We start from the raw sequence: 13930 nt of genomic DNA, 5'->3' as shown, positions 1-13930 counted from the left end.
TGTTTTACACCAGCAGCCAATAAGTTTCAGATGGTTTATAAGTGGCAGAAGGTCCAAAGCTAAAATGGAATTTTCTGTGACAGCCTACAAATAACAGTTAACATATGCCTAAGTTACAGGCAACAGCAGGAGTCCATTGTAAAGTCAAGTAGTGAGTAAGAAAGGCTGTAAATTAATGAGTAAAAAACTTTTCATCCAAATTCTTAGCAAAAAAATTTAAGTACTTAAAGAGCAAAACCATCTCAAATATTTTTAAAGAAATTACACTCATTGGAAACAAACAAAAAAGTGACTTGCAAAGTCAAAGTTTATACCCATCATGAATTTGAGGTGTTAAAAACACAAATAAGGGTTATGTTAATGATTATATAAATTAATAAAAAAAAAACAAATTCCTCAATTACTTTAGAGAACTTAATATTTGATTCACACTTGCCATTGAAGTTTCATCTAGATGTGTTCCTAGTTTCATTATTTGCTTTTTTGGTCATATTTCTTGGTCAAGATATTTCTTGACGCTGCTGATAAAGTCACTCAAACGTTTTCAAATTGTCTTTGTTCAAATCTGATATTATCTTACATTTCATTTAGTTCTTTCAGCTGTGGTTTCACAAACTGTTATTAGAGCTTTGAATTTGCCTTTATTTAGAGAATCAGCACTGCAACAGGGACTGGGTGAATGTACCACGTCATGATACTTGCCTAAACTGCCTTGAGTGTCATCATACCCACATTACCAATCTTAAAGAGTTATACGTCTGAAATGAAATACGTGAAAGGTTTCTTTTTATTTTTTGTCAACAACATTTTCTCTTTTTAATTTTCAAAATTCTTTTTAGTGTGAAAGTTTTTAAATCAAGATGGTATGGCGTTAGCAATGATGGTGGGCAGTCAGTTGATATTTGACAAGAAATTCTGCTCCAAACAATAACCATGATCATAGAATCTACCTAGTTCTACAAATGTAAGCTATCGCTTACATAAATTATCTTACTGCACTACCTGCTGTAGCATAGAAATCAGTGATTTTGTTATCATGAATATTTGTGCCTGTTTTTCTGTTTTAGGCTGGTTTGTTTTCATTTTACTAACAGGCACAAACAGAGTGGTATAGTAAAAGAAAAACTCTGTGTATTTCCTTGTGCCTTGTATTTTATTCAACACTTAACAAGTAAGATTAGTAAAGTTAATTAGGATAGCATAAATATAAAATAATCTGCATTTTCCTAATTTTATAAGCAATAAAATGCACTGTGTCAATTCTTTTGAAGAAACCTATTCCGCTATTTTTAAATGCTTCAGAAATAAATATATTGCTACAGAAATGTGCTCAGCAATAAAATAGACATAACCAATTAGAAAATGTAATTTTGGAGTAACTTGGAGTCTAGGATGGTCCGGCCATTCATACAGACTACCTTGAGAAAAGAGACAGTCAGTGTTTGCCAAGTTTTATGAATCTTTGATTTATGTTCCCAAACTGTAAATCTTCAAATCTCTTAGAACCCCAATTTTAAGAAAGAATTCACATCACCCCCATCCTCTCCAAATGGTCTACTTCATTTAGCTGAAACAAAGTGAAACTCTGAGAGAGAAAATAATGACCAGGACTCTCCGGAAGTGAAAAAAGAAGCTGAAGCTAGCATGTGTTTCGCTGTCATAAGGTCACTGTCTGGGCTGTGTATACTCTGGATCCTTTTCAGACCTCATGGAAGTTAATTTTAGTCTTACAGAAGGAACAGAGAGAAGCAGACTGCTATCTTTGCTGAAAATGTCAGGGCTAAGCTTATGTCCAGCCTTACCTTTCCAATCTCCTGTGCATTGTCAGAGAGAAGGAAGCACTGCTTGTCCAGGAAGAATCCTTTGGTGCATCTGCTTGCTTGGGTTTTGGTGGGTGTGTTTGGGGCAGCCCCGGGGCCAGCAGCTGCAAGCTTCTTTGTCCCCCAGAGTGTCAGAGTCTGGTAGAAGAGACAGATTGCCACCACCAAGCCCACCAAGAAGGGCCGGGAGCAAAATCGCCGACGACAGAGGAACATTAGACGACAGATCATGACCAGTTTCGCTTCACTTGGCCCCTGTCCACGTTGCCGGAAAAGTCATAGCAGCTATTTTTTGTCAGCATGAAAAAGACCAAACTGTCTTCTTTTTCCACAACTGTAAATCACATCAAGATAGCGCCATCTCCACTTAAAAAACTTTCCGAAGCGTCCTGCCAAAGAATCATAGATCCCAAAAGCCTGAGGCGGTTAGTAAGAGCCCTTCCATGGAGGACAGTAAAAAGTGGCCGGCCTGGCTTTAAAAAAAAAAAAAAAAAAAAAGACATCAAAATAATAATAGTTGTAACTAAGAACCTGAGCGTACCCTAGGCTGCCGAACTGTTGCTTCTGGTAATGTCTTATTTTTCACAACATCCTTAAACTCACAGTAAAAGCTTCACAGGAAAAGAGAAGCAACACTAACTAAAGTAAATCTGGAGGCTAAAAACAGCCCCGGAGAACGCAATAGGTTTAAACCAAAGTGCCTGTTGCACAGCTGGAAGCAGGCCAACTCGCCTTAACAGTTCCTCACTTTTCCTCCGGTTTTAAAGCAGTCCCGTTTTCAGTCTTTCGTGGTTCTTAACTGTTTCTTTCCCTTCATTCCGTTTTAAATTGCCACTTTCCTCTAAGCCTTCAAGGCTTTTGACAGAAAAAGGAAATACACGGTCTGAAGGGGCATGGTTATCATCCGCAGGGTTTGGCTTGTATTTGCTTCATTCCGTTTCAAGTTCAAAGTTCTCTGTACTTACTCAGTTTTCATCCTTTTAGTCAGAAAAAAAAAGTTTCCATGATCCCCTAATGGATGGCTGATTAAAACCACTCGGAAGGAAACACCCAGTCGTATGATTCCAATTCATCTCCCACCCACGGACACACGCGCGCACAGACAACACAGACCCGCACGCGCGCGCTGGCCGCGCTCGAGGCTAGGATCCTGGAGCTGGAGGAGCGGGGAGCCCGGCCCGCGGGGAGCCAGCCCCCGGCCGGCGAGAAGGCGGGGCTAAGGCCCGGGCTCCCCGGTCCCGGGCTGGGGTGGGAGGGTTGGGGGGCGGCCGGAGCGCTCTATGAGTCCTGCATCTGAGACGCCTGGCTTCCCCAGACTGGAAGCAACGTTGCTCATTTCCCCCTGAAATGTGGCTGATCACCCAGAGCTGCAGAATTTTAAATATATATTTTATGTCTATCCCCTTATGTAATTTCTTTTCCCTAATCCAGCACTGAAAAAACAAGTAGGCTTTCATCAACTGATGACAAAGGTCGAGGGGAAGTGTAAAGCAGACTCGGTGCGTGAGTTGAGAGGATCTTCACTTGAGGGAACTGCAGTCACCGCTATGGGGATAAGAGGGTCACGGGGACTTTCTGGACCTCAGCACATTAAATTCTGTTTTATGCACTGATTTCACCGGAAATGATCTATGATCTTTTTTTCTGCTCTGAACCCAACTCCTATCACATCATTACTCCTCTCCTGGACTAAACTGAATCTTCAATTGCCTGACACTGGGTTCCCCCAAGGACTGGATTGTAGCTGACATTGGTAACTTGGGCTCAGCAGAAAGGGGTACACAGCGGGCTTTGTCTAGAAGTCGACTCAGTCTAATGCTCTACAGAGTGCCACCAGGAACCCTTAGCAGGGCAAGTCTGCAGACTCCATCCACTTGTGCAGAGTCAGCTGAGGACATGCCACGGAGAAAGCAAACTGTCTAGTACCTGCTGCTCACCTCTCTGGATACCCAGGACTGGCTTAGGCTCATAGCAAGACATTCTTCCATGGCTCCTCTAAATAGGTTTTTGTGACCTGTTTCTGACCCAAACTTGGTCCTGTGAGCTGAGGTTCTCCTGTGAGGCCACACCCCTTAAATGATCCCATCCCTTTAGGCACGCTCCTGTCACTTATATTTTGTGAGACGGAGCGCCCCCTACGGGTGCCTCGCTATTATAGATTCAGAGATTAGGGCGTCTTCTCGTCTAGCTTGTTGAGACCAATACTTGAACACCTTAAAGCTTCAAAGAACAAGCATTCACGCTAAAGCCAGATTTACCTCGAACCCTTGCATATATCCCCTCCAGTATGTTTAATATTGCTTGATTTATAGATTCAGAATCCTCAATCCCATGACAAATGAAGGCACAGAGGAAAATGAAGTGGCATTCGACTTTCAGAAGCCAAGGAAGTATGAAGAGGAAACAGCTAAACAGCAGAGTTGGAAGATATAGTTTTGGTACATGCAGTGTAATTGAGAGACAGTAGGAGTTATGAGATCTCTAAATTGGAATTGTCCCTGTGTTAATGTGATCCAAGGTGAGACCAAGTTCTTCACTAGATGAAAAGGAGCGGACATGTATTTCTATCAAGGCAAAAGTCTGAAGACTGAGTATGAGGAACCTGAAGTGTTATTTTGCTGCTGTTATTTTGCTGTTGCTGCTGCTAAGTCACTTCAGTCATGTCCGACTCTGTGTGACCCCACAGACGGCAGCCCACCAGGCTCCTCTGTCCCTGGAATTCTCCAGGCAAGAACACTGTTGTTTTGGGGCATCATTAAATTGTTGAGCACAGGCTATGAGAGAAAGCACAAACCAGATGCTAAAATCATATTGTCTTTGAGCTGGGAGAAGTGAAAGACAACAGCATAGTTAATTTTACAGCTAAACTTCAAATAACAGGAATCAAAAAGAAGATGGCAAATTAGTGTTTTAGAAATGATACCGGCAGATTGAAAAACCCAATTTTCCATTTTAACCACTGAGTCTGAGGGAGTGAGAGAAGACAGTAAATAAAACAGTATCTGCAAACGTGAGAAAAGGGATAGTTAAGAGTGGGACGGTAGGAAGAAGAGGTGGAAAAAACGATACACATAGACTAGGGAGTCCATTGACAACATTTGAGGTAGCCCCAATCTGGATAGAATCATGGCACTGCCTCTTATCACTGGTTTTAAACAAGTGTTTTGTGAAATGAAGATAATATTAGTGCTTCCTTTGAAGTGTTGTTGGAATGACTAGATGACAATGTATGAGTTCTGTACACATGTGTTGGAAGAATGCACGCTGTTAGGTCTTTGATCCTGGGGCTGAGCTCAGGATCTGTTTTGGTGGCAGATACATGAACAGATAATTATCAAATAATGGGCCTCTTGGAGAAGCCTCCAAAGCAAACATGAGCACTTGGTGTTAGTCCTCTTTCCTTTATTCTGTGAAGTGGGGTTGGGTGGTCAATGCTAGTTTGGGAAAATGACAGCAACTGTGGGATGGGAGTGAGTAGAAGGTGGAGGCTACAGGTGGGAGGTATCGATGCCCTAGATGTGATGGAAGGTGAAGTAGCATGTGTTAGAGTTTGGAAGCATCAGAACAGGGAACAGTGAAGACAGTAAATTGGTTCAGTGGGAACAGTAGAAGGGTAATACACAGAAGCCGTATATGAACCTGTGGATTCTGGCAGTGTTTCAGACTGAATGTTTTTGTGCATACAATTTCATAAAGTACCTCTTCTCCTAAATCATTTCAGTATTCAAGGGCCTGTATTTAAGCAGCATTAACCTGGGCCAATAGAGTGACAGGTCTTTTAGAATTCTATAAACTCAAGGTTGGACAAGCAATCTTCCTCTTTAAAATTTTCCAAAACAAAAGATACTCTTCTATCAAACATATGTTTCATTTTGGTTTGGGTATGAAACGGAGGTGAAGGGGGAGATTAAATTTAATAGCTGTTGTTTGAAAAAGTTACTTTAAAAATTGTTTTATTTTGTAACCTAGAGAAATAAATCTATCTCTAATAGAGAAGGTTCCAGCATCTGATCAGGAACTTTGGCAAAGTCATTTCTCTCTTTGAGTATCAGCTTAGTCATAAAATACGGACTTCAGTGACCAAGCTCAAAGGTCACCTAAGGCTCCAAGGTTGTGCTCATAGGGATATATTTTTGACATGGATTTCCTCTCTGTTGTATCCTGATAAGAAGAGGAAATCTTCAGACTCTGGGCTCTCTTGGTTTCCTCAATGCTTTCTCGTTCAAGAAGGCTCCTGACTACTATGATGTAAAATCCAGCTATACATACTACTGGTGATGCTGTGAGTTAAGTTCTGGGGGTGCTGTCAGACACACCTGAGTACTCACTTTCCAGTACCTCCGCCCTAGAGGATTTGTCTGACCTCTTCCTAGCTCCTACCACCTCTCTTCTAATACTGACTATGGAACTTGCCCCATAAGCTCCAAATGTAACAGGATGCTTTTAAATCATGAACTACATATTTAATCTTTACTATGTAAAACATCATTCCAGGTGATGTGGAAAACAGAAAACATACGATAAATACCATAAATGACTAAAATATAATGAACACAATGGCAAATTGGTCAGCATAGAGTAACTTCTGTAAAAGTAACCATGAAATCTCAGTGGCTTGATGAAACAGAAGCTCATTTTGCACTCATATCATTTTCCAGTGTCAGTTTCTATTAAGGGGCTTCCCTGGTGGCTCAGAGGTTAAAGCGTCTGCCTGCAATGCGGGAGACCCTGGTTCGATCCCTGGATTGGGAAGATCCCCTGGAGAAGGAAATGGCAACCCACTCCAGTATTCTTGCCTGGAGAATCCCATGGAGGAAGGAGCCTGGTAGGCTACAGTCCACGGGGTTGCAAAGAGTCGGACATGACTGAGCGACTTTGTACCAAAGGTCCTTCCACCCAGTGACTTTCCTTATTCTAGAATCTTGGATACCCACTGAGATCCTCTGAATCATACCAGCAGATGAAAAATGATAAAGGCATGGAGAATTATGTAACAGGTCTTTTGGGACCAAGCTTCAAATTGGCATATATACTTTGGCCCACATTCTGTTGCTCTGAGCCCCCTCATATGGACCCATCTAACTGAATCTGAGGTGGAATATGAGGAAAAGGAAGAGGCTGGTGCACATATGACAATCCCAGCCACAACTAAGGTGGAGATAAGTCAAGTGCCATGAAGAATCATAATCAGGAGTTCACTTCTTTTTTTTTTTAATTATTTTTTATCGAAGGACAATTGCTTTACAGGAGTTCACCTCTTTCGAGAGGTGATAAGGAAAGCTTCAGGAAAATGGCAGTTTCTCAACTTGACCTTGAAAAGTCACAAATATTTCAACTGCTGAAGGTTTTAGGTCTTAGTGGGAGACCACTAAAGATAAAGGGCTTCCCAGGTGGCGCTAGTGGTAAAGAACCCGCCTGCCAATTCAGGAGACATAAGAGACGTGGGTTCAGTCCCTGGGTTGGGCAGATCCCCTGGAGGAGGGCATGGCAGCACACTCTAGGATTCTTGTCTGGAGACTCCCATGGACAAAGGATCCTGGTGGGCTAAAGCCCATAGGGTTGCAAAGAGTCAGACAAGACTGAAGCAACAAAGCATGCATGCATGCACTAAGGATAAAACTGGAGAGTTTGGGTCTGATCAAGGATGGCTATAATTTCTAAGTTAAAGGGTTTATTTAGCCATCTGTAGACAGGAATCCAGAAAGGTCCTTCCCCAAATGATTTATTAATGAAGATACTATGGTAACTGTCAGACTAGGAAGACCATTATTTATGATTATCTGAATATACTGTTATATTACCACTATCTTTAGTTGTAATCTCACAAAGCAAAATTTTTTTTAGGAAGAATAAGGACAATAACAGGCTTTCCTGGTGGCTCAGATAGTTAAGAACCCGCCTACAATGTGGGGGACCTGGGTTCAATCCCTGGGTTAGGAAGATCCCCTGGAGGAGGGGATGGCAGCCCACTCTAGCATTCTTGCCTGGAGAATCCCTATAGAGCAGCTTGGTGGCCTACAGTCCATGGGGACAATAACATGGGTCAAGTTTATGGGGTTACTCTCAGAGGTGCAAAATATATGCAAGATTGAACAGAAAAGTCTATGTGCAATGTCATATTCTTGCCTTAGTGCCCTCACTGTCCTTGTGGAGGAAAATGCTACACTGATTTAAGGTCTGTGCAGAGACACCTGCACATGTGTTATCTCCCAGAGCCACATAAACACAGAGCACTAATTTATATCAGGTTTAGGGTCATGCGTCCTTTCACCTGTCTTTAGAACTTTACATCTACCGCTCATGATAATGAGACACCAAAAGTTCAGTCTGCAATTAGGCTGAGGTCTGGTTCTTGATATGCTGGAGGAGTATGAACAGAAATCCTAAAACAGACTTGCAATTTTCCTGCAATTTCTAGTGCAGTCAACATTTAATTTTTTTTTGTTCTGTAGCTAAGTAGTGTCCAACTCTTTGCAACCCCATGGACTGCAGCACTCCAGGATCCTCTGTCCTTCACTATCTCTGCATTTGCTCAAACTCATATCCATTGAGTTGATGATGCCATCCAACCATCTTATCCTGTCACTCCCTTCTCCTCCTGCCCTCAGTCTTTCCCAGCATCAGGCCTTTTCCTTTTAACTCAGTTCCACTGCCTCTCTCCTAATCATTATACGAAGTCACTTTTTCGTACAAATTTATGGATTTCATCTTAAGACCACTGAAACTTTATGGGGCTTTTTGTGCATTAAAAAAAAAAAAAAATTCTCTCTTCCTTTGTAGTGGATAAAACCACTACAGGTTAAAACCACTCTAGGCTGCTGAATGGTGAGCTCAGGGTTTGCAGATATCCGGGAATTGCATTAACGGGTAGAAGAGGCTTCCCTCAGGCACAGCATTTGTTCAATTTACACATGGAAATAAAATACTAGAGTGAAAATCTTCATTTTCCTACTATCTTTTCCTTGATTCACATTTGTTTGAACAGACACATTCTATAGTCTCTAAATTCCTAGATGAACAAAAAAGTCCAGATAGACTTCATCCTCCAGAGTAAGTGCTTATCATTTTAAATTGTCCACCAGACCAGTGTTTCTGAGCATATAAATCTCCTGGAGATTCCATATGACCACACTTGCGGGTGCCCTTTTGAAATGGGATGTTCAATGGGATGTACTCTCACCAGCTCTCTGTAGTTATTGACCCGTCACTCTATTTTTCACAAACTTCTGTCACCATAGGCATTTTGAATATGCTTGCACCAGTACCCAAGATGAGTTTTTTAAATCATATTCTGTTCTGTCTTCTAACTACTAGTGTGCTTATAGCTCTTTACAGTAGAAACTGCTGACTGAAACTATTTAACTCACTTCCCTATTATTGTAGCTTCTATCAGCATCTTTTTGTCAGTAATTTAAAAATTCCCATTTCATAAGGTTTATACATCATAAATTCACATATTTTTCCTTATCATTACCATTTTCCCACAAGAAATATTTCACATCTTGGTAACATGTAAGCCAGTGGGGGTAATTTTGTCCCCCAAGGGGCATTTGGCATTGTCTGGAGACTTCTCTGGTGGCCACAACTTGTGGACCCAGGGGAGATGCTACGGACATCTGTGTAGATGCCAGGAATGTGCTAAACATCCCACAGTGCAGCACACCACAACAAAGAATTGTCTGGTAAAAAGTGGCAACAGTGCTCAGGTTGGGAAACTAAAATTCACCAAGGGAAGGGCTTGTTGCACAATTTTTCCACGTGGCTGCCAAAAATGGTCTGTCACCTCATTTAGAACAGCGAGTCCCTGAGCGCCTTGTGGCAATCACACAGTTAGCTCCATTGGGATTTTAACCATTTCTTGAATGTGTAATTATACTGCTCCTCCAAACAAATGCGATTTGGGCACATCATTTCCTTTCAGCCTTCCAAGTTTGCTTTTAAGATTCACATCCTCTACATAGGTAGAACGGTAAATATTTAAACCAATGAATTGTATCTCTCCAATGTTTTACTCTCCTTTGGATATAAACTTACATCTTGGCATACAGCCAGAACTCCTAAGCTTTTATCAATTAATACATAAAACATGAACAAATTTCATTTGTTATATCATACAATCAAATTACATTAATTAGAAATTTCATTCCTCTTTTCTGCTGATTTACAGCATAATACTCCTTGGAAACCATGATAAATTATTTCAAGATAACCATTCTTTTAAAAAATGTAACCACAATTCAATCATCCATTTTTATTTTCAGAAAATGAAAAGTATTGAAAATTTGCTGGCACTAAGTTTGTTCCCTGAAACACTGATGCATGTAATGGGGGATGGGAGAGAGAGGTTTGGTCTTCTTACTCCAATGAAGGCTGGCATTCATTTAGCCAATCTAAGTGACTATAAGAAGGAAACGTTCTTTGACAGAGTATGGTTCTTTCCTTACATGTATACCACACAAAGTCTAAAGATTACATCTATATTTAAATCATATTTTCTCTTATATATATGCTTATTTTTTGTTTTGTTTTCAACACATAAGGGGATTCTTTTTCAAACACAAATGACAACCATTGGAAAAGTGAAAAAATCTTTTGGTACCCTTGGAAACCCATGAATAAAGTATCTTTATAATCAATGCCTCAAACTATTCAAGAAAACAATTATTTGTCATATTAAAGATAAATATACAAATTCATCAAGGAATAAAAAAATCGATAAATTCTAGTGGAACATACTAGGGAGGTCACATTAAAAGCTTCTATTAGGCTAGTTACAAGATTAGCAAAACCATTCTAATGAACTGACTCATATTTACATTCAGGGTTATTTAGAAATATTTCTGCCTGGTCCCTTGTATTCCATTTGACCTAGATAGCTTTTTAAAGTTATCTAGTACCAATTATAATTGTCCTTATTTTAACATATTAGCATGGAAGGTCCCTCTACTAGAGTAGGTTTAATGGTGCAAAAATAATTAAAATACGGTTACTGGTTTTTTCTACAAGCAATATTGAACTTACGAATGCTTTAAAATAGTTCATCATTAAAGACTAGCAAGTATACACCTTCCTGTGAAAAATTACTCTCAGTCATTAACAGGCCAGTAGAAGTGAGGAATGAGAATATGCTACACAAACACTATCCACACTCCTCAAGCTCACTTCTCACATTGGCTTCTGAATTTATAATGAGCCACAGAAAAATGACTATATATATATATTTTGGGTTTTTTTTGGTCGCACTGGGTGGCATGATGGCTTTTAGTTTCCCATACCAGGGATGGAACCCAGGCCCTCTACATTGGGAGCCCAGAGTCTTAACCAGTGGACCACCTTGAAGTCTCGTAATGTTCTCTTTACAGTCTCCTTTGCCAGGAGTGATAAAAGTAAAAGGCTCTGAAAAATTTATTAATTATTAAGTTTCTTTCAAATAAACATTTTAATATGTCTAGACTTCTAATAACGTGTTACCAAAGTTATTTATTAAGTTAAAATACTGACTTCTAAGGTATACATGACTGACTACTTTAAAATGGAAATGGCCAGAAGAGGTTATCTCTCTTTTACCAAACTTCAATTAAACATAAAACAATTCTGAAGTCATTTCATCTTTAAATCACTTTGAACTTTTTCTGTTGTAGCTAAATCAAAACATGAAATATTAAGATCCTGGGTCAGAAATTACAATCTGTTTTAATAATTTATATTTTACCATCTAAATAGGGAAATCTAAAAATCTTGATGAACAATTCTGATTTGTAGCTTCAAAAATTGGGAGAAAAGATTCACCTTAAATTTAGAATTTTACAGCCATTTGCAAGACTTAGTCTTAATTTTGTCATCTCTAGCTTATAATCTCAGTAACAAAAGTGCCATGATTTAAACTTAAATAATCAGAAAGTATTCAACTGACAATATGTAAATGCTGCCACTACTCCCACTGACTAACAACTGCATGGCGCAGTGAACAGACTCTCACGAATTCATGGCTCATGAATAGACTTTCACTCAGCTTTCTAGGTTCCTCCTCTGACAGCGCATTTCCCTATACCACATCTACTCACTTCAGATGACTTTTAAATTCCCAGAATGTCCATGACACTAAAACCATTTCACCTGCCTGGAAAACCATCTGTTTTTAGGCATCATTTATTTAAATAATAGCTCGTAAGTTAAATTTCTCGGTGTTCCTAGAACAATGGGTACATCCATTGATAGCACTTCCCAAAATACAGCAATTATTTGTTAACATGTCCACCCTTCCCACTTCTTCTACCCACCCACAGACACACACACTCACACACACCCCTCACACAAATACCTTCATCTGTGTAATCTCGACATTGAAATGCTTAACGTTTGATTATAAAAATTAACATTTTTGAGGATATTCTTTTTTCTCTTAAAACCCTTCTATTGAAAGATTTTTTTTTTTTTAATGTGAAAGTTGAAGGCAAACACTGCAATGTCTACACATTTAAAGAGAATCTTACCCCTTATGGTACATTAGACATTTGTTTTTCTAAGTCTAAAATAATTCATTATGTCAAGAAGACTACTGCTGAGGTCTAAGGACAAAGGGCACTAACACTGTACAAAACAAAGATGGTTGAAAATCTAAAAGATGTGGGATTTGCTTTGAAGGATCAAAGAGTAAAAAAAATGGACTGCCCTAAAAAAGAATGATTGTACGTTTATCAAACACTCAGCTTCGTTTAGGCATTTCATTAAGCCATTTATTGCTTCAAATGTGTCACCATGAACATTTTAATATACACTCCACAGCAGTAAGGCCTCAATTTTCACCACCTATAAACTGTGAACCCACATTCGGATTTTTCTTATGCCACCAACTGTTACATGAATTTTGTACAACAAAGATTTTGAATGTGTATAATACCAAAATGCTCATATACCCCTTGATGTAAATGTCACAAAGAATTATTAATAGTTGGCCACATTTTTTTTTTTGATGAGGTAGTTCCATGTTTGGCCCATTATATAGATCTCAGATATTAACAGGTTCTACTCATTACTAAATAATTGCACAAAATTTTGGTTTACTTCTTTATACATGCTTCAAAATATTCAACGTTTGAGCTTAAAATTTGTCAAAATGTTTTTCTGAGTGATTTGGTTAAGTAGTGGAATTCACACACTGAAAGGGACTAGCTATAGCAGCTGGAAACAGGGATGTTCCTGACTCTGACAAGAACTTTCTCTTAAAATAAGGCTGTACATAAGGCTTTTTCCTTGAACCAATTCCTATAAAACAGTGAGTTTAGAAAAGTCATTATGTATAAGATTAAACAATACCACTGAGCATCCCCAGGCAACATGCTAATAAGCTAATTGAATACTACATTATATATTATTTCTTTAGAGTTTATAAAATCTCCATGAAAATACTGAGTATCATGAAATCATGAGTACCCACAAATGAACCTAACTTAGTTTCACTGGCTGTCCAGCTATAAAATTAGACTGCAGCAGCTCAGAACTGTGGAATCTCGAAGCTGGAAGAGACCTTGAAAATGCCCTATCTAATCCATACCCTTTTGGGTAGCATTGCATAGATTTTACAGTTTTCTATATAAGTTCTAAGAGGCTCATAAGTGGTTTTGATTAAAACATAAATCTGATGGGCCCAGTACATTTCAATATAAAATAAATATGACATAATAAGTATTTCTAAAGTTTTAAGGATTTTTCTACGGACGAGACTCAATATTATACCTTAAATAAAACTTTCACTATGCAAAATTTCTAGTTTAAATAGCACCTATAGAATAAAACTTTCAGGATTGCTTACAGACATCCTGAAGCTGGCATCACCCTGGTATAATAAGGGCCAGAGTGATTAAAGAAGTGAATTAACTGGCATACCAACATGTGGTAAAAGGAAAAAGAGAACTGAATTTAAACTCCAATCCAAGGGGTCTCTCTACTTTAGTTTGGCCATAGTGCCTCAAGTCAAAACAACTATAATGATTATTTCCGTTTGTCTGCTGTAATTAGACTTCTTTCATGTCCCTTAGACTGAAGGAAAAGCCAGGGGGATGTTCTAGAAAAATACATTTGCATTTCAAATTTACATAAAAATGTCTTTT

General features: G+C 39.1%; 1 protein-coding gene across 1 annotated transcript in view; it reads right to left on the bottom strand.

Moving 5' to 3' along the window:
- The window catches only part of CPED1 (cadherin like and PC-esterase domain containing 1), a 324989-nt gene extending 322859 nt beyond the window's left edge, over positions 1 to 2130 (bottom strand). Inside the window, exon 1 of the mRNA XM_052638461.1 lies at positions 1803 to 2130. Coding sequence (XP_052494421.1) covers positions 1803 to 2051 — 249 coding nt within the window. The 5' untranslated portion in view covers positions 2052 to 2130. The remainder of the gene's footprint in view (positions 1 to 1802) is intronic.
- Between the last annotated feature and the right edge of the window lie 11800 nt (positions 2131 to 13930).

Source organism: Budorcas taxicolor, chromosome 4 (assembly GCF_023091745.1).
Source record: "Budorcas taxicolor isolate Tak-1 chromosome 4, Takin1.1, whole genome shotgun sequence".
Lineage (NCBI taxonomy): Eukaryota > Metazoa > Chordata > Mammalia > Artiodactyla > Bovidae > Budorcas > Budorcas taxicolor.
Note: the sequence above shows the minus strand (reverse complement) of the source record. Positions and strands in the feature narration are given on the sequence as shown.